We start from the raw sequence: 21,828 nt of genomic DNA on the forward strand, positions 1-21,828 counted from the left end.
ATCCTTATATAACAACTCACACAGCCTAGTGGCTTTCCTGTATTAACTCTTCAGCTCCTGGGACACACCAAGGGAGCTCAGGGCCAAGTCTGCTTCCAAACCAGCACATATTATCATGGGCTAAGGTAGTCTAGCAGTGGGCATGGTGAACAGGATTAAACATAGCAGGACCTGGTGACAGACTGACTGTCAAAGGAAGATGGCAGAGGTGAGGAGATAGCAGGTTTTCCACATATCTTTTGGGCACTGGAATTTTCCTACTGTGTTGTCCATGGCACTTGGCCCCTCTGTTCCTTTCCACAGGGAGGGTGGAAATTGAGGCCAGCTGCCTGGATGCTTCTTGTCCTTCCCACCTACCTGTTTTCTGCATGTGGGGTGGGCTGAGGGGAATCTTGCTGGATCTGAGCTTCCTGCTCTGTCTTCCTACAGCAGTTGACGGCTGAAGGGAGAAATGTTTGTCCTAAACTGTCAGATGGGAACTCATACAAATCTGGCAGCTTAGAGATCTCATCTCCTCCCCACAGATCTGCACACCAAGACCAAGGAACCTGGGAAGAGACGTTCCTATGGGCACAGAGGAGGCCAGCAACTCGGGCCTAGAACTTACGTTTCCTGGTGTATGAGACACTGGTTGCATTTTCGTAGCATGTGTGGATATCAGACAATGATATTAGCAAATGTTTAGGCACCTGCAAGGAGCCAGTCGAGGGTCCTAAAGTCCACTGGGGTGAAGACAATAGGGTTGAACGTTAGATTCAGCAGGATAAATGAGTGGCAGTAGTCCACAGACAGCAGATGGGCTGACACACAAGCACGAGAGCTAGGACACAGGGCAGAGCCCAGGGGAAGCACCAGGGTCAGGGAGCAAAGTGTGTCCTGAGCTAGAGGAGAGGGCTCTGACCACAGGGAATAGTTGGAAACCCCTGTAGTTCATTCTGGGGTGTTTTAGCTCATCTGTCTCCAAGGGAGACAGACCTCCAGAAGGTCTGACACCTGTGAGGAGTGGGTAATGGCCAACTAGCCTGAGGTGTCCAGCTCAGAAGCAGGGGCTTTGTCCTGATGACGATAGGGCCCTCAACCCTATGTTCCTGCACCCTTTTAGACTTAGGGCAGCAGACCCAGAAATGGCAAGGTAATAGCTATAGGATAAACACAGACAGGGAGAGAACATAGACCATGCTGAGGACCAGGAATCAGAAGAGACTTGAGGCCAGTAGACAAGCCTGAGGAGTGTGCTGCCCCATCTGGGCCCCCTCCCTGCCGCCACCCGGGCATGATCTCACTTGAAGAAGGTCTGGAAACCAGTTATGCGTTGTGTCATCCCAGGCCAGACACTCGGAAGAGAAAGGAACCTGGCCCACTCCCTCCGAGTGCCAGGCCAATGCCATTAGCCAGAATCAGCTCTGCTCATCCCTAGCTCCTCTGTGGGCAGCAGCCCTATGGCCCAGACCTTGGCTGAGGCTGAGCAAATCCTTGCATTTTGACTGCCCACAGCACGCTCCATCCCGTGAAAGAGGTGCCTCTCAGGTTGCCATGGGCAGTCATTGAGGTTGTACCTGCTGGTGCTTGGCTGCCTTTCAGTTAGGGCTCAGCGAGTGGGGAACTAACAACTCAATGACGTTGCCTCACCCTGGAGCTTGGAGATTTAGTACTCACAGGTCCCTCTTCCTCCCATGTCTCACTTCAGCCTCACACATAGTACTACTAGTAAGCAAGTCCACACTGTCCCCACCTAACAGATGGTGCCTTAGTTTGGGTTTTATTGCTATGAGCAGATACCATGACCAAGGCAACTCTTATAAAGGTGAACATTTAATTGGGGCTGGCTTACAGTTTCAGAGATTCAGTCTATTATCAGCATGGCGGGAAACATGGTATCGTGCAGGCAGACTTGGTGCTGGAGGAGCCAGAGTTCTGTATTTTGATCCAGAGGCAGCCAAGAGGGCACTGTTTCCTGCACTGGCCTGAGCCTGAGCGTAGGAGGCCTCAAAGCCCACCTACACAGTGACATACTTCTTTCAACAAGATCACACCTTCTCCACGGAGGCCACACCTCCTACTAGTGCCACTCCCTATGGCCAAGCATTCAAACACATGAATCTATGGGGGCCAAAACTATTCAAACCACCACAGTTGGAGAAACCTACGTGATACCAAAAGAATGGTCCCTGGATCTCATGAAATAGCAATACCAAAAGGACAAGAAAATCCAGCCTTCTCCCTAACTCTTGCCTGTCTTTGACACCAGAGTTTCCTCTGTGGTACATGAGAATTCTATCCTTGCTGCAGAGTTGTGCAAACCATAACCATCTTTCATCTCTCAACAGTCACACTGTAAAAAGTCAAAATGTCTGGGAAAGCCAGTTCTGGATAGAGCCTTTAGAATCGGCTTGAGTTTTGGGAGGCAGAGAGGATTCCTCAAGGACATAGCTCATGAGTGACAGAATCATGACAGGACCCAGGGCTGTGTTTTCTCCCCTATGCCCTCAGGATCTATAGGCCTTTTATATAATGTTCATCCCCATTCCATAGGTGGGAAAACAGAGGCATCAAGGAACCACAGTGCTACCCTGTGGGACTCAGCACCTTCATTGATCAGGTCGCTTTGGAGTCTAATGTTTATGAATCAGAAGTAGCCACAAGAAGGGGTATGAACTCCCTGCCCTCGCAAAAAAAAATGCATTTCAGGGTATTTGGGGTACTAAATTTAGCAAATAGTTGATATTATATTTCAGAGACCGATTTCCTCTAGTTAGCTTGTGAATTCAGGAGAGGACTGTTTAAAAATGCATTTCAACCTTTAAATAACCTTGGTTTTCTTAGATAAGGGGAAAAAACAGGTCAAAAATCTACACTCATGGGCTTTGCAGCAGAAAGGTTATGGAATAAAACGTCCTTTGCTGGAGGATACAAAGGAAATGGCTCTCTGTTTGACAAAGGAGAGGACTCCTCCAGCTAAATCCTGCCTTATGGACAAATGAGGCCTCCCTCCCTCGACATGATCAGCTTAATTCCCTGTTGCTTATCTGCAAATCCAATAATGCCAGTAAAACAAGCACTCCTGAGGTCTGGGCACAGGGGCCTGGACCGACCTCTTATCTTCTATTTTAAACCCCAGCCTCAGTTCCTGGGAGAGCTGGACGAGTCTGCTTAGAGGAAAAAGCAAGAAAAAAAAAAAAACCTTAGAACTAGGGACACAGTGCTTCTGCTCTGGGTCTCCTTGCCCAGGGGTGTTCTAGCAGTGCCTCAAGATGGAGCAAGGTTGTGTTAGATGAAGGACAGGCACAGCGACTTAGCATCCTTCCTGCACCTCTGTACTCCCAGTAAAAGAACCACAGGCTGCACAAGTGAGAAGCTCTGCACTCCATCCCCAGCACCCATGTCAAAAGTGGGGTACAGTAGCCTGCACTTGCAATCTCAGTGCTGGGGAAGTATCGATAGAAGCATCCTGGGACTTGCCAGCCAGCCAATCCAGCCTAAAAACAGAGAACCCCAGATCCCTTCAATAGATTAGCTCAAAAAATAAAATATACGACTCCTGAAAAACAACTAGAGGTTGACCTCTGGCCTCTGTATGCATATGTGCGCGCGCGCACACACACACACACACACATGCACACACACTAAATGAATAACCAGACTAAGAGTTGTGGAGACTTCCTACTCTGCTTGCATTAGTAGAGCTACTTGCATTGTCTTCCTACTGCTGTATCATATCGCCCATGGTGACTCAGGGTGGATCAGTCTACATCGTTTCAAATTGCTTTTTTAAAAAAAACAAATACATGCATTGTACAGAGACAGAGTTTGTCTCCTCAGTTCTGGGACTTGGGATATTGTCTGCTATGCAGGGACCACTAGGTCTCAGGTGCCAAAAGCTGGGAGCTTCTAGAAGGAGGAACCAAAAGTAATGGAGGATGTGGTCCCTGGGGTGCCATAGCCAATGGCACTAGACGGCCTTTCTCACACTGGGCAGTTTTACTTTTAATGAGACCATTCATTAATTGCCAGTGTCCCATCACATTAATTTGTTCCTCTGTCTTTAAATGTTTCTCATAAAGGATGCTTTGTGATCCATCTGGTGAAGTCAGAATTATTTATTCAACTGAATCCCAATCAATAGACATTCATCCCCCACCTCCGCTGATTTCCTCTATTCTAGAATAAAATGGTAATAAATACATTTCTGTGTCAATAGACATGTTTCCTTTGGCTAGAATTCTGGAACAATTCTGAGTCAAAAGCTCAACCTCTTGCTTGGTTTGTCTAGAGGATGGTAGTTAAGTCTATGGGCTCTGGAACTCTCTGCTACCTAAATTTGAACTTGAACTCTTATTGTTTATCGTGTGCATGTCCTTGAGCAAATTTTATACTCTTTTATTTCTTCATCTATAAAATGAGGGTCACAGTAGTAGTTATCTCAAGTGATGTGGTGATGACGAGAGGAGCCATGTGTAACCAAGTTGAATGAGTGTGACTCATGAGACATCATAAAACCAATTAATTTTGTTTCTTTTGGTCTCTTTACATTATTCCATGTAGCTTCTTTCTCCCTAGAATTAGATGAAATTCAGTCCTAAGACTAAACCTTTGGGCTTTCATGGACATTTCAGGCAACCCAACGTTGTCTGACCTGTCATCCATCCTCTTAGACTAACAATATCCGTCTCTCTGTGTGTGATGTGATGCTGGGGAACAAGCCTAGGACCTTGTGCATGGTAGGGAAGGTTTCCATCATGGAATTGCATCTTCTTCCCCAAAAGACTTCAGTTACTTTAACAACTCCTTCCCAGAACAGTCTAACATAGAACAGCATCCTACAGGGGAGGGGGAGCCTACAAAGAACTATCTGACCCTCTCCAAGTTTCTTGATGGAAGGAGGGGGATGGGAGGAGAGGAAGTCAGGTTTCTTCCATGACTATACTCTGAGGAGCTCCTGTGTTTTTAGAGTGCTGTTGGGAGATGCTGGAGATCACTGATCTTCCTTGTGCTATCACTGATGTTCCTTCTAGCTGATCCTTCCCTGGAGCTCCTTTTCAAGTTCCTTTCTCTGGCCCTAAAAAGCTCAGGCTTGTGCCCTCCCTGCTGCCATCACCTCCTACAATGGAGACTTCTTGGCCTACACCTAAGCCACTCACACTTGGGTATCCTGGGGTCAGGACCCAAGGAACCACCACTGTCCCTTGTCTTGCAAACCTGGGGCACAAGCCTATGCTGAGTCCTCCCAACGCAACCTCCCGGCCAGGAGGGAAGAGGCAGGTTGTTCCTGGCTCTATGTATTTGTCATGGATGGTGCCCCAAGACCGTCATGGCCATACATTAAACTCCACTATGGGTGGAGTTTACACTATGGGTGGAGTTTACAAAGCCTTACTCACTGGATTTGGGGTGAAGGCAGTAGCTTACTCCACATTTTCTCTTATATGTGACAAGATGAGTGTTGGCTGGGGCACAGATCCAGGCTCTTCAAAGTCCTGCTTTTCTTTTTGTGAGACAAGGTTTCTCTATGTAGCCCTATCCGTCCTGGGACTGGCTCTGTAGACCAGGCTGTCAAACTCAGAGGTCCGCCTGCCTCTGCCTCCCAAATGCTGGGATAAAAGTCATGGGCCACCACCAACCGATGAATGTGTGATCTATTAATTCAGATCTTTGACTGGAACTTGGAGCAGAAGAATTCCATTTTATCATCTATCAAACACGTTTGTTTTTATGAACTACACAGAGGACTTACCTGGCATAGAAGACATACTCAGCAAATGAGAATCTTGTATGATACAAACCCAGTGGCTCTCTGTTATCACACACTGATATCGTAGCTGTTGTATTTGCTCTTTTTAAAAATGCCTTCAGAGCTTAGAACCTTGAACACTTAAGTTTGTGCGTATGTAATTATTTGCTATTGTGTTCAGCAGTGCTTTGGAAAATAGGCTGTTTTCTCTATTAGTTGTTACCCTATGTGTTTTCAAAGCCAGCCACATGCCTGCTTAGCCTCACTTTCATCATCCATGGTGGAACTCACAGTCTTTGTGGCTCTTCAAGTGGGACTAACACGGGGTACTGTCTGACCACTGATATGCTAGCATCTACACCACAGCTTTGAAAGCACTGGAACATGCTGGGTTGCTCGAAAGGCCACCCCACTCACAAACCAGTTCTCATTCTAAGCTCACCATAGACACTTAATATTACTAGCAGAACTGTGTCCTTATTGATACACATTCAACCCTCACCCTACTTTCTCTCTTTTCCTACTAGCAGTTTTCTGTACAATTTATTTATTAGCCTTGTGTCCTTTTAGTTATCTTGTCCCTGATTATAGCTTTCTAAAGGCTACTCCCAAGCAGCTATTCTCAGCTTAGAGCCCTGTAGTAACTCCCCATTGGTTGTACGATAAAAACCCAAACACACTAGCAGACAATCTAGCTTTACCCAGCCTTACAGGCCCATCTGCTGCCACTGGGACCATTCAGCACCCTGGTTAACTCCCTGGGTTTCAAGCACACTGTGTGCACTCTTCTGTGTCTGTGACTTTGCTCATGATACCTAGTTTGGGGTAGATATAATAGCTGGTAATCATAGTCTCTTGGTAACTATTAATCTCCCCCTTTCCTTTCTTACTTATCTATAAAAAAAATATTTTTCACTCTTCAAGGCCCAAGTCAACCATTACCCTTTTCTATACATAGAAGATCTTCCTGTGCTCTTCCTACTTCCAATTCATTGGCTGCCCCTCGTCTGGTCTACCCTTGCAAGCACTCGGTTACTGCTATAGTCATCATTTTTTCCCTGTTTTTATACTGCCAGAGTGAAAATTCCCCGGGAGCGGTCTTGCCCCTTATCCCTGCCACAGCCACCAAACCCTGCATCAGCCTTACACCTGGTAATGTCTAGTAGACATCTGATTGATTTGAATTGCTTTCGCCAGACTGCAGGATCACAATGCCAAGCCACAAGGCAGGGTTCAGCCTGTGCACATATTCATTTATTATTCATACCCCTTTGCTTCCACAGTTGAAAGAGGTGGCCTCATTTCATAAACTGTTGAACTAAGCATAGATGATGGAGGACTCTACATGGCAGATCTTCTTATCTAGGGGAATGGATCTTGCTGAGGAGAGCTGGCACTGGGGTCCTCAAGTTTAGGTGGCACACCCCCTTACAGACTGACTCCAGTTTGTCTTTTAAAAAAATGCCTGCGGGGCGTGGTGCCGCACGCCTTTAATCCCAGCACTTGGGAGGCAGAGGCAGACGGATTTCTGAGTTCATGGCCAGCCTGGTCTACAAAGTGAGTTCCAGGACAGCCAGGGCTACACAGAGAAACCCTGTCTCGAAAAACCAAAAAAAAAAATAAAATAAATAAATAAAAAATAAAAAAAAATTTAAAAATGCCTAAAGTATAACAAGAAGAATTTAAAACACCAGCAAATACCCCCTGCTAACGGTATTTAGACCAGTGGTGAGGAAGGCATCTTGGGCTTGCTGCGTAGAAGGGTTTAAGTAGAGATGACCTTGTTCCTGGGGATAAATTTGAAAAGCTTATGACCTTCTTCAAAGTCACTTATATAACTCAACTGTAAGAATGTATAATGTTTAGTCGGCAGTCAACTATAAAATTCTGTATATGGCTTTCCAGAGCGTCCCTTTGATTCAGCCACTGGGGTTAACTAAAAAAGTGAACCAGTGATATCATCATCCAAGTGGGAAACCCTTCACAAGTTGTGAGTTGAGTGTGAACACTACAAACCCTGTAGAACACCCACATCCTACCCTGCCACCAGTTTCTAAAAAACACATCTCACCAGCATTCTTGTGCAGATCTGCTTTGTCTATAGAGGGGCTCACAGACTCAGATGCTCTCTCTCTCTCTCTCTCTCTCTCTCTCTCTCTCTCTCTCTCTCTCCCTCCCTCCCTCCCTCCCCCCCACCATATATACTGACTGAGTCTCCAATAGCTTTTCATATCTCATGTGTACATACTTAGTCATGCAGCAGCAACACATTTCCCCTTTCTCTTGAATATCACACACACACACACACGCACACACAATATGCACTGGCCTACAGATCCTTGGCTTCCCCATAGCATACAGGTTCTTGGTCCTCCCACATCTCATGTACATACATGTTCTTGGGTACATACACACTCATCCATGCACTGGCAGGCTTCCCGGCTCTTCTGAATCCCACATGCACACATTGCCCATGCAGAAAGAGAAGCCACGGAAAGCATCTCATTTCTGCACCTCACTCTACCTCCAGATCTTGCTCCCTTAGGACAGAGCCAGGAGTGTCTGTTTAATAAATTCAATTACTTCAGGCTCCAGAGACCTTCCAACTTAATTCTGATTGCATTAAGGTGTCAGAGAATTTGGAAAGAAAGGGGAAAAGACAGCCTCAAAGTATTGTTGGGGAAGTCTTCCAGACGCTTGTCATCCTACAGAGGTAGATAGCAAATAATTATAACTTTGTCAGAGGTGGAATGGACAACAGGGAGTTTAGGGGTCAGTGCCTCTTATACACCTTTTTTTCAGGTCTTTGGCTTAAAGGACAGCAGCCTCTGGGGGAGTAGCTTTGCTGCTGTGCTCTGGCTTCCAGGGAAGGAGGGACCAACTAGCCCTCTGCTGCTCTGAAGGCCAGGCAGCAACTTTACACTGCACCCTACTCTTGGGAGATTTTCTGGAGGTCCAGTATGACAGTAATGGCCCTTAAGAGGTTGATAAATAACCAAAGTGAACAGGGTTTGGAGAGCTAAGATCTCACTCTAGACAGATAAGGATTTAAGAGTGAACACATGCATAGCACATGGACTACTGGGAAGCAGAGGATGGAGACTGTGGACTGGGGGTTAGTATGTGAATGCTGGCTTCACCAAGGACTACCTGTGCAGCCTTGGGCTTGTCTTCTCTGTGCTTCAGTTCCTCTGCTGAAAAAAAACTATCTATCTATCTATCTATCTATCTATCTATCTATCTATCTATCTATACAGTTCCTAGGCCAGTCGTTAATGAAGTTATTTAAATCTCACCTAACAAAGTCCCAACCCCTGATAGCTCACCAAGCAGTCCATATATCATCATTATTGTATTTGTAGTTTATGGGTCAGACAAGGCTGAGAAGCTGGAATAAGCCCCAGGGGCAGGTTCTGACTTGGCTCCAGGGCAGTAAGATGAGACCCACCCTAAGCATGAGGGTCATTACCACACTCCTCCCAGTCCTGCCAGAATATCTCTCCATGGAGGCTCTACTGCATATCCAGTGCTGCTGAGCCTAAGGTACACTTGAGGAATGTATAGGGTTCTTCAGTAGTCCCTTCCCTGATCCCCATTATGAGGTTCAGGCTGGCCTTCCAGCCTCCTACGTTGCTGGATACCTGGCCTCTCCCTTCTTTCATCTAGCCCTATTATGGATCTTCCACCCTTCCTTCCCCTGCCTGTTATTAAATGTAGGTCCTCTGCACAGCCAGCTCAGCAGCATTCAAGGTTAGGAGGATCTTTCTTGAGATTTTGCTGCCCTCCAAAAGGGCTCTGAGGGATGACAGATCCTAGTTCAACTTCAGCTCCAGCACTTCCTTGCTCCTTGCCCTTCGGTCAAGCCATTTCTCAGACTTCATTCCCTGGGAAATAGGGATAAAATATTTGCTTGCCAATGCTCCAACTTTCTAAGGACCTGGAGAGCAACTGTAAACAGAACTCTTCCCTTGGTTGTGGAAACGTGGATGGGAAGCGTAGGGTCCAAAAGAATGACCCAGGCAGAGGAAATACCCTTTACTAAACTAAAGATCAGAAGGTTATGGAGGCAGGCATATGAAATGGGAAGTTGAGAAGAAATCAGGGACTCAGTCAGTACTCAGACCAGAGGCTCCCTGAGCTGAGTCCAGGGTAAATCTGAGATAGTCAAGGACTGAGGGATAGCTGAGGTCCTAGAGGGAGAAACTGGGGCTAGGTGACAGCATCCTTCCGGCAGAGAGTGGGCATCCCGCACAGTCTGCATCCACGGGCCGGGGTGGGGTCTCCGTCGAGGCGGGGCCAGGGGCGGGGCGGCGGCTGCCACGCAGGGCTCAGCCTGGGCCCCAGACCCGGCGCCTGCGGTGCGGACTGCCTCTCCCGCCTCAGGCGCGCTCCAGCCCGCGCGCTCCCGGTGCCCCGCGCACTCCCGCCGCCTCTCCCGAGCGCTGCACCGCGCAGACAACCGTTCTGGGAGCCCGCGGCCGGGGCCCTGGCGTGCAGAGAGGGCCTCGGCGGGGCCCAGCGGTCGGGCCCGGGAGGATGCGGCCCGGGGCGGCCCGAGAGTTGAGCAGGGTCCCCGCGCCAGCCCCGAGCGGTCCCCGCCACCGGAGCCGCAGCCGCCGCCCCGCCCCCGGGAGACATGACTTCCAAGCCGCATTCCGACTGGATTCCCTACAGGTACACGGGCCCGGCTTCCCCGGCTCCAGGGCATGTTCGGACCCCCATTCCAACGCTGAGGGCGGGGAGGAGGACGGGAGCGCGCAGCCAGGGCACCCACCATCCCCGGAGTCGGGATGCAGCGTCGGTCGGGGCCATCTGGCCTGGAGGCAGGGTACTGCTCCCTCAGTCTCCTTTCCAACACCAGGAGCGCGGATTGGAGGTGCCGGGCTTTTTCATCCCAACTTTGAAGGCCTCAAAGCCACCTGCCCAATTCCACCCTCCTCAACACCCAAAGCTTCTTAAAAGATCTCTATCTAGCCTTGTTGAGTCGGGTGGCACCTGGAGAAAGGAACTGCTGTGAGCCAGCCGCCCCCTAGGCCCAGCACCCAGGACATGCGTCTGGATAGCTTGTGCGCACACATCCCTGCATCTTCACGCTTCCACACACACAGAGCATCTCCGCGCTGGGCCAAATATGTCCCTGCTGTTCAGTTCATATCCCCAAAGCATGGATTCGCTGAGATGGTTAGAACCCAGGCCACATGGCAGCTTACATGTACCCATATATCTCAGTAGACCTTAATTTGGGGGCTGCACAGGTGCATACATTCAAATCTGTGGGTATAGGAATACACCGTATTACCTACTCATAAGTACTATTCAGTACCTTTCACAGATGCTTGTTAGTGGAACTAGCTCACAATTCAGAGAATTGCTCTCACACACGCTCACGTGCACTCAAGAGCATTGACCCACCTCCTGTTCCTGGATACTTGGTTGGGCAGACTTATGAGAGACTCGGGTTTTCTTGTGTGGGTGGTGGGGGAGGGGTGGTCTCCAGCCTCACACAGGTGCAGGCCTTTCTCCATCCACTCTACTCAATTCTATTACCAGGGAAAAGAGCTCATTGCCATAGCAGCGCCACATCCGTGGCCACTCATTGGCTCTCTAGTTGCCATGGGCTACCGGGCTGTCTCTAAAGCCTCCTGAAGAGGCATGTGTGTAAAAAGGGTGCTGGACTGCTAAGACCCACTTTTTATTGCTGACCCAGGTGCACATTCGTTGGTTTGCAGAATCAGACACTCAGGACCCACATAGCCTAGGCAAGGACGCTGAGCCCAGTCACTGAAGGAAAGTGATTCTGAGAGAGCACCTTCCAAAGAGTCAGTCCAGACAGAACCCCAATTAGAAACCAGCTCGGACTTCCTGAAGCTTGTTCAAAGCGGGTCTTTCTACCAACAGGCACCTGTCATAGGCCTGGCTGGGAATTCAGGGATTTTTCTTGAGAATAATTATTGCCTCTGAGCTCAGCTTCTGTGGGGGCTTTTTGAGTTATTTTCTGTCTTCCCACCAACACACACACACACACACACACACACACACACACACACATGAGACACATGTAGACAGAGTCATACACAGGCTCCTGCAGACATGTGAGCCCACACCTCAGTCTCACATGGATAAGGGAGAAACCTCCAATTGGGAACTGGGGCCTGGGTTGTACAAACTCAAAAGCCTGTGTGGCCTTGACATATATCCAGGATGGGGGTGCAGATAGTGCTGAGGCCATGCTGGTATTTTCTTGACTCATGTGCAGCCTTACAGAGTCTCTCTGACCATTTGTCTGCCAGCAGAGGTAGAAGGCAGTGCCTATGGACTGAACAGACAATAGTGCTGTGGAAGTATCTTCGAGGAGATCAGTTCTTGGGTAGTGGCCAGCCACAGACTACACCATGACTGTGGCAATAATGCTGTGCTTAGGTTTTGCAAAGTGGAAGGCTTGGCTGGTTATGATTCAAGACTGATTCTACCAGGGACCCAAGGACTAAAGCAACGTGCAAAGCTTGTAGAGAGAAAAAAAAAATCTACCTCGAGCTAAGGAGGGTTTAGTCTGCGCCTAGGAAAAGAGACCGCAGGGAGATAGGATTATCTCTGAGAAATCTGTTGCAAGTGCCCAGGGCATTGATATTCTGAAATGGGTGATTGGCACTCAACCCAGCCCAAGCCTAACCACCCCCCATTCTCCCTCCCACACTCAGCTGAAAGCACAGAATCCTGCCACCCAGGAAGCCTAGCCCTGAAAGCAGCTTGGCACCCTGTGGCCCACCCTGCTTCCTCTCTCCCTTCCTGTCACCTGCCTTCTTGTTCTGTGCAGTGGGGAGGGTGGGTATTCAGCTGGGGGTGGGCTGCCATCAGGAGGAGCCTCCTCTGCCCTGTTCAGTCTTTCTGGGCATGTGCAGAGCCTGGAAAAGCACTGGGTTTGGGAATAGACTTCCTAGTAGGGAAGACCTGTGTGTGCTGAGAGGCGATCCAAATGGCCCTTTGCATTACTAGGCTGTGGATTGCAGGCAAAGCCACAGGTCTGTCTGGTGGCAGAAAACTGGGACAGAAGACAAAGCGCATTTCTTGGCAGCTGGGCAGGGGGCAGCATGCGTACACGTGCTTTGACGAGCGTGAGGTTCCCTGATGCCACAGCACATCAGACTGGAATGTGGTGTATGGGGGAGAGAGACTTAGCTCTTAGCTCTTTGGAAAGGCTCTCTCTCTCTCTCTCTCTCTCTCTCTCTCTCTCTCTCTCTCTCTCTCTGTTGCATCCTGCATTCCCTTGGCTCAGCTCATTTTCCTCAAAGCAGTGATAGTTGGTGCTAATCTTCTTAGGGGTAATTTTGGCTCAGTTTCTAATGATCATGGATTAATCTCACATTCTGACTTAAAGGGGAGCCATTCCATTTATAAAGATCAACAACTAGATCACTTTTTCCCATCTCCTATTACCTGTATTCTTGAAGAGTATTAGATGCCTGTAATATTTGACTCTGCAGCTCTTTTTTTATAAGTTGTAGGTGGGTGGAGTTCCAAGGAAGGACTGTAGCTTCAAGGCCTGTCATAGGCCTGTGCAGTTGGTGGTTGTTTATTGGCATGTATGTGTGTGTATGTGTGTGTGTGTGTGTACGTACACCTGTGTAAATTTATGTGTACCACGTGGAAGCCCATGGAAGCAAGGAGAGGGCATGAGATGCCACGGAACTGGAGTTACAGGCAGTTGTAAATTTGCCACGAGGGTGCTGGGAACTGAACTCAGGTTCTCTGCAAGAGGAGGAAACACTTTTAAATGCAGAGCTTTTCCTTAAGACCCATTCTCAGTGTTCTTGCCTGCAGTGCCCAGGGTTTTCTTCACCAAATCATGAACTCCTCGGGAGCAGGCACCTCATGTGACATCTAGCCGAACGTCCAGCACTACCCAGCATAGAGAAACTGCTACCTCTATAAATCAAAGTGCTGTCAAACTTCAGACAACTTTTAGTAATTCCTGGACTTCCTGGTCCCATCACAGTGTGGCCTCCTGAACCCCTGAAAGGTACAGCTCCGGCCCTAGAGAATCTCAGGCTGCATGGGCTCCACAGGCCCTCACAGTTTCTTTGTGTGTGTGTGTGTGTGTGTGTGTGTGTATGTATGTATTCCTACCAAGCATCTTCCATCAGCCAGTTGTGAATGGAAAGCGCTTCCTTGGGTTGAATCTAAGCAAGACTTTGGGTTTCCCGTCCTTTTGGATCTTGTTAGACCCCCCTCCCCGCCAACCCCCAGGTACACACACACCTTCAGTTCTGCTGCCAGGCTTAACCTCAGGCGTCTAGTTTTGACAATCTCAAGCAATTCCTTCTGGAAAGTACAGTTTTTTATTCTTTGAAGATTACCAGCTGTGGTTACAAAAAGTCATTTGCATGGCTGATTATTAGAGAACCCTGTGGTACTTGCTTCAAAGAACAAAATTGTTTCTGGAGCATGTCCCCCCAGTAGTTCTGAATTAGCAAGCCAAGGCCAAGGTAGCTTTAATTTACCTAGTGTGCTTGGGAACCCCTGGCCGGAAAGGAGCTGCCGATGGTTCATCCTCGGACTCGAGAGCTCCTCTCCATTTATGGAAGTGCCCCCATTTCAAGCCATGTGCCAAGCAGCTGCTAGGCAGTGGGAGCCACAGATATGCACTTCCCTCATTCTGGTGTTTGGCACAGACTTGCAGCCTCATACTCAGGGTTGCTTGTCCTTAGAGCCCCTTGCTCTGGTTCCTGGGTTCCAAGCAGCTTCTGCTGTGACTAAGGGAAGGAATGATGTAGACAGAAAGGGTTTACAGGTTGTAAAGCAGACTTGGATACAGATGGCTGAGTCTTGTCTCTACATTGCCCTGTGCCTGTGCCTCTGATAGTAACAGTGGATTAGCTGGAGGTTACAAAGTGGAACGTATCCCCAGGTGAGTCAGTCTCTGGATGGTCATTTCTTCAGTCTCTACTCCATACTTTGTCTCTGTAACTCCTTCCATGGGTGTTTTGTTCCTCCTCCTAAGAAGGTTCGAAGTATCCACACTTTGGTTTTCCTTCTTCTTGAGTGGTTTGTGAATTGTATCTTGGGTATTCCGAGCTTCTGGGCTAATATCCACTTATCAGTGAGTGCATATCATCTCTGTGCACCTGGGAATCCATCCCATGTATAATCATCAAACCCAGACACTATTGTGGATGCCAACAAGTGCTTGCTGACAGGAGCCTGATATAGCTCTCTCCTGAGAGGCTCTACCAGTGCCTGACAAATACAGAAGTGGATGCTCACAGCCATCCATTGGACTGAGCACAGGGTCTCCAATGAAGGAGCTAGAGAAAGTACCCAAGGAGATAAAGGGGTTTGCAGCCCCATAGGAGGAACAATAATATGAACTAACCAGTACCCCCAGAGCTCTCGGGACTAAACCACCAACCAAAGAAAACACATGGTGGGACTCATGGCTCCAGCTGCATATGTAGCAGAGAATGGCTTAGTCGGTCATCAATGGGAAGAGTGGGCCTTGGTCCTGTGAAGGCTCTATGCCCCAGTGTGGGGGAATGCCAGGGCCAGGAAGTGGGGGTGGGTGGTTGGTGAGCAGGGGGAAGGGGAGGAGGATGGTGGTTTTCCAGAGGGGAAACCAGGAACGGGGATAACATTTGAAATGTAAATAAAGAAAATATCCAATTAAAAAAAAAAAGAAAGGAAAAAAAAAAACCAAAAACAAAGTGGAATGTAAAATGTAGAGAAGGATGGAAACAGGTTTCCTAATAACAGTGGTCTGGTCATACTGGGCTTTCCCAGCCTACATTAGAAGTCCCTAGACTGATCCCTCCAGCCGTGTAAGTGGCTGTAGATAGCTTGACTCTATGGGAGTTGAAGTTGCAGCCTTTTTGACCCTGGGTAGAGCAGCTAAACTGGGGGGATTCTGAAGACTGGAGCTACGACTGGAACATTCCTTGGCCTTCTAGGTCTGGCTGCCAGTAGGAGGTGACCATAATGAAGGAACTGCCAGGGTCAGCTGGGAGACCCATCCATCAGTGTCCTGTCTCCATCTGAGCCTCCTGGCGGGGCTGCAGCTGGCAGCCTGGGCTTGGCAGTGATTCCATAATTGGAACCAGCGTCATTAAAAAGCCATTAATGTCTCCTCGAATGGTTATCATTTAGTGCAGCCTAGAATGGTGCCCATCAGAGAGGCAGGCCTGGGAGGTGTGGTGAGAAAGACAAACCCCAGGAATGGGGCCGCAGGGGAGCCAGAGAGGCAGGGCTGGATGGGTGGAGCGTTGGTTCTGCTCCCCCTTGAGACAACCGTCTTTATTGTCACTGTTCCTCAGTACAAGCTGCTGTGCTGGGGATTCTTTTGTTATTCACCAGGGAGCTTGTCTGTGCCCAGGTGCTTTGTCCTTACCAGAATACCCTTCCAATACAAGCTTGCCACTGCCCTATGATTGTGATCTCCTGGACATCTGGCTTTCTCTGTGTTATGTGGATGGGCTATTATAGGACCTCCTCCAAGCATCCTGCTGGACCTAGAGGGGGCCATTCCTTGAAGCCACCCCACCCCACCCCCGTGCCGTGCGCCATTCCTTTTGAACATACCCGCCACCACTGAGTAAAGTGCTGGGTAGCTCTCTGGGCCCATCTGTATTCCCTGTGACTTCTAGAATCTCTCAGACCCTGTTCCCTTGTGCTCACCTTTCTCTGAAAGCCATAGTTAAGTTCCTGCTTACGGATGTGAGGAGAAAGACCACCAACCAAATCATGACCAAATTAGTTAAAGCAAGTTTTATTCGTGTACTCAGGCTCTCTCTCCCTAAGGCAGGGTTCAAGAGATCCGAATTGGATGAAGAGAAGGTTTTTATAGCTCAGTAGTAGGGGTTTCCAAATAGGGGATTCAGCAGGCAAATCAGTGGGGAGTCACAGAAGCAAAACATAAGCATAACCAGGTGATCATAACAACCTCTGTAACAAAGGCATGGTGGCAAGGTTACTAATGAGGAGGCCATAACAACCTCTTGAAACAAAGGCATTTGTAGTTAAGGTTACAGGTGGGGCATAGCCCAATCCTTGAGAAACACATTTCATCATAAACAGGAATGAACCTAGTTTGTCTTTAATATAAGATGGCTTATCAGCCCAAGATGGAGGCAGGCTAGTTTATCACTACCTGTATCTTATCTGCTAGCCAATGGTACTAAAACCTGTGGCTCAGTGTCCCTCTTCCCAACCAGGAAATGTGGAGACAGTGGGAAAGGAAGGACCGTGCTCGTGGCAAACAGCCTCTGATCCTGACACAACTGTATGGAAAGTCCAGGGCTGTGTGACAGTTCCTGTGACAGGAAAACACCTCCCCGTGTGGCACCAGGCAGTGAGGTCACCACTTCCAGAAACATCTTTTGTTACCCAGCTGCCTCGGGAGCCTCTCTTTCAGGAGATGGCTTTGCTGATGTGCGTCTTACTTTTCCTAGATGTCCCTAGACATTTTCATTGGCACCGAGGAAGGCATGTTCTTTGGTATGCTTAGCCGAGACCAACACCTGGAATGATACCAGGTGGCTGCCTGCCTCTGACCCCAACACTGTGCTTGGAAAGAATGTAGCCCGTGACTTCTAGTAAAAGGTAAATATCCTCTCCCTCTGGCACAGAGGTGAATACTGACCTGTGGAGATCACCCAGGGACTTCTGAGGCCAGGTTGCCAGCACACAGATGCAAGGATCAGAGGCTGCCAGGCCCAACCAGAGCATCTCTGGATTTCAGACCCTTCAGCTCCTGCCAACAGAGATCACTGGATAGAGCGAGCATTTCTCACCCGTATTCTAGAAGCAGCGAGTGTGTGCTGTTATGGGCCTTGGTCTGGTCAGTGAGGCTTGGGTATCCGTTGCCGGGAGGGCTCTGTCCTTGTGTCACTGATTTAAGTTGTAGAATGGTGGGCAGCTGTGGCCTCCCAGGTCTTTTGAGACTCTTGGTATCTTGATTTCCTGACACCTCTGCTCTTTCTAGAGACCCAAGAGACTTAGGTCTCTAGAAGTGCTACAGCTCAGGGTCAGTGTGCCTTCCATGGCAAGTTCAGCCACAACAAAGTTTTAGGCAGCTTGTAGAAGCCTTGGGTCCTGGTAATGCAACCAGATACAGCCGTGCTCTTGGGCAGGCAGGCTATCTGGGGAAGACTGGGGCTTAGAGGCTTGTCTGTGAGCTGTTCTCTCCTGTCTTCTAGAAGCTGGGTGTTTGGTAAGTGAGGCCATTGTGTACACAGTCCTACAAAACAGTTGGGGCTCCTCAAAGATCAATCCAGAGGTGCCAAGAGAAGGCCTTCTACCCAGGTGTCATGTATTTGGGAGAGCCATCAGGTAAAATGGTGCATGGTAATCCTGGGTGACCAGGAAGGTGAGTGGCAGTGGGTGACTGGCTCCACAAGTAGTTTAAGGGACATGTCAGTTCAGCAGTCAGAAGGCAAGCAGAGCTTCACCTCATTGTTGGAGTAATTTTGACCTTGTCTTTTGCCATCTGTCTTAGTTAGGATTTCCATTGCTATGAAGAGACACCATAACCAAGGCAACTCTTATAAAGGACACCATTTAACTGTGGCTGGCTTACAGGTTCAGAGGTTCAGTCCATTGTCATCCCGGCAGGCATGGCGCTGGAGTAGCTGAGAGTTCTACTTCTTGTTCGGAAGGCAATGAGGAGAAGACTGTCTTCCAGGCAGCTAGGAGGAGGGTCTCAAAGCCCACCTCCACAGTGACAGACTTCCTGCAACAAGGCCACACCCACTCCAACAAGACCACACCTCCTAACAGTGCTACTTCCTGGCCAAAATATTCAAACCATCCACACATATACCGTACTTGCCTTTACACAAGCAAGCCTACTTCTTAACACAGGTGTCTGCACACTCTTGTGCACATACATGGAAGCCATGCATACACTTCCTTACAGCCCCCCTCAAACCATATGCACTCATGCCTACTTGAGCTTATCTCCATCTGCTGGGTCTGGTTCAGGTAGTCTCCAACATATAACTATGAGAGGCAGCCTGGGGCTTCCAGAACTCTGGGCCTCAGGTTCCACCGCCACCTCCTGGCAACATCTTGAGTTGGCATTTCATAGAATTTGGGCTTGAGGTGCCTTGAACTAGCAAGAAAGCTAAGTGGTTTAAACCACCAGTTCCCTGTTACATATTCTGCCTTCTTTAAGCGTCGGGGACAGCCTGCGTGAAAAGAGGCTGCCTGACCTGGGACTGGTAAGACTCAAGGATCCGATGCCCTTGGTACAACCTCTGCTGTGCCAGTGGCCAGGCAAGGGCGAATGAATAGTCATCTGCTGGGCTGTGTGCATTGTCTCTGCCCGGCCTGGTCCTGGGGGAAACTGGTTGGTATTTTAACCTCTCCAAATGAGGATGCTATGTACAGAGGCTGTGTCAGTATATCCCTTAGTCTTGCCTGGGAACCAGAAATTTACGATAGAGAGATGATCTGCCCCAGAAGACCCAGCTTTTCCCAAAAAGGGTGGAAAGGCAGAAGGATCAGATGAGATAACGGTAGTGAACTGGCAGAAACAAGTCCTGGCATGAAGGCCGGCCTTCTTGGGATTGGTTAGTAGTGAGTGGTGCCCCTGCTTAGGCTCCTCTGGTTGTCACTTGGGCCTGGCCCTGCTCAGGGACCTGAAGGGGTTTCATCCTGTTCTTAACCGGGGTCAGGCTGGCTTGGAAGTTCTCAGGGTAATGGAGAAGAAGAAGCTTCTATCAGGGCAGAAAGATGGCTTGGCTTTTTGTTTTCTGTTGTTTTGTTTTAAGACAGGGTGTCATGTAGTCCAGGCTGACCTTGAACTCCTGTCCTCCTGCCCTAGTCTCCCTACGGCTGGGCTTATAGGAGTACTGCACCACACCAAGTCTTGAAGGCTTTGTTTTATTTGCACTGGGGATCAGCCCAGGGCCTTCTGCTCACTCGACAAGTGCTCTACCACTGAATGACACCCCTCCCTTCTTATCTTGAATTAGCTCCTAGATGGCAGCCTCTGTTTTACTCCCTTTAGAATTCACTGGGAACCATGGTAGAGTTTAAAAGATGGGGCTGGGTTCTGGACCACCTCCTGGAGCCTCACTGGGCAGCCCTGAATCCTTTGTTCTCCCTCTGCAGTGTCCTAGATGATGAGGGCAGCAACCTGAGGCAGCAGAAGCTCGACCGGCAGGTAAGTGAAGCTGATCCCCAGCTGATGGGAAGGCAGAATCTCAGCTCAGGTGTGAGGAGCAGTGAGGCCCTGTCTGATTGGGTAGAGAATGAACCCTCTTCTCCTTTACCTGGTTTGTGTTATATTAACCCTACCCTAGTCCTTACCTCTTCTGCCAGGCTGACAGCTAGTCAGAAGATGCCAATAACATGAGTCCTGACCCAGACAGGGTGGGCTAGAGACCCTAATACAACTCCTGGAACCCCAGCCTGGTGATCAGGGTGCTCCTCTTGGCCCCGCTGTGGGAACCCCTTCCTCCTAGAGGAGGCAGTGGGCCAGTCCACCTGTGTGCCTACCCTGTGCCTCTGTAGCGGGCCCTGTTGGAACAGAAGCAGAAGAAGAAACGCCAAGAGCCCTTGATGGTACAGGCCAATGCAGATGGGCGGCCCCGGAGTCGGCGAGCCCGGCAGTCAGAGGAGCAAGCCCCCCTGGTGGAGTCCTACCTCAGCAGCAGTGGCAGCACCAGCTACCAAGGTACACTCTCTGTCTGCCCCAGAGACAGCCAGCCTAGGGAATCCCCTGCATGGGTTACCATATCCTGGGGGTGAGGATGCTAGGGGGACTGGGAGTGGGCGGGGCTTAGGGATTCATTCTGTAGGGTTTGCCCTGGTTGAGTGTTGTACCTGGTTCAGGCCAAGTGAGACATCCTTAGCCTTGCAATCCTGCTTATGTTCAGAATGCCACCTCCTGAGCCAGGTGGTTACAGTGATGGATTAGGGAGCGCCAAAGTCCAGGTTTCTGACCTGATGCATGTCTCTGAGATCCTGCACCCACCAGCACTCTCTCCTAGGAGCTCCTGGGTCACCTGCCTCCTTCCTCTCTGAGCTCTTACATCCTCAGAATGTCTAGCTTCTGACCTGTAGGTCACTGTTTCTGGCGGAGGGCTCCTTCACTTACACGTACACTCACGCTTAGTTCCTCAGAAGAACCTAGCCTATGGAAATTTCATCTACCCAGGTGTGGTTCTTTTGCACCTGGGTGTCCAGGGTTTTCTTCTTAGGTTTGGTGCCACTCACTATGTTTGTGTGTGAGAGAGAGGGAAGGAGATAGGAGATAGATGGGGTTTGCTGCCCTCTGCTGGCTCTTGGTGTTAACGCAGGGGCTCACTTCCAGAAGAGGTAAGGGTGTGACATCAGAACTGACACTCTCCGGAGATGTTTGATCTGTTGCCAGGCTCTGTGATACCTGTTGCCAAGATCTGTGATACACAACCATGAATCTGTGGCTGTGGATGCTGTGTGAGCATCCAGGTGTGGTCTCCGTTCCCACAGAGCTTCTGGTCTAGGTGGGAGAGAATGTCAGCAGGTGGTTATAATTGTAAACAGGCCATGTGAGGAGAGCAGGGTCCTAGCTCTCGCTGGCGCTTCCAGGAAATCTGAAGTAAGAATCAGTCAGATGGGAAGGACGGTGCAGGCGAGGACCCTTAGCATGAAAGGAGTGTGGTTCATACAGTGCACTAGGCCAGCCTGGTGCAGCTGGGTGCAGAGTATGGCAAGGTTGAGGAAGGAGATGCAGGAAGCCTACCAGGAAGGAGGCTGCTGGTCTTAGGAGCTTTCAGAAACTGTTGATCAATTTTGAGCAGCTTGGGGTCTCACTGTGTGGAGAACGTGGATGGCACCAGCTGTGCCTTTCCTATACTTTCCTGCTGGTGTACCCAGCTCTTTGTTTGACAGAGCCCTTCCTCCCTCACAATGGATCCCATGAGCTCAACACCCAAGGCCTCAGCAGGCTTTCTGGAGTGCCAAGATGCCTTTCTTGGCTTCAGTCTCTTTCAGAAGATGTGGGCATTGTGTCCTTCCCATCTTCCATAGCACATCCTCATCACACACACACACACACACACACACACACACACTGTACATGCCCAGGCTCAGAACAGTTGGTCGAACCCAGAGCTTTGGTTCCC

General features: G+C 49.4%; 1 protein-coding gene across 3 annotated transcripts in view; it reads left to right on the forward strand.

Annotated features, from left to right (window-relative positions):
- Tub (TUB bipartite transcription factor) overlaps nt 1-21,828 on the forward strand; it is an 82,681-nt gene that overhangs the window by 49,581 nt on the left and 11,272 nt on the right. For 2 of the 3 annotated variants that reach the window (XM_021166879.2, XM_029479567.1), the window contains exons 2-3: nt 19,832-19,883; nt 20,234-20,396. In XM_021166879.2, the coding sequence (XP_021022538.1) occupies nt 19,832-19,883; nt 20,234-20,396 (215 nt within the window). Of the gene's footprint in view, nt 1-10,090; nt 10,403-19,831; nt 19,884-20,233; nt 20,397-21,828 lie in introns of those variants that run through there. The other variant, XM_021166880.2, reaches the window with a different exon arrangement.

Source organism: Mus caroli, chromosome 7, assembly GCF_900094665.2.
Source record: "Mus caroli chromosome 7, CAROLI_EIJ_v1.1, whole genome shotgun sequence".
Lineage (NCBI taxonomy): Eukaryota > Metazoa > Chordata > Mammalia > Rodentia > Muridae > Mus > Mus caroli.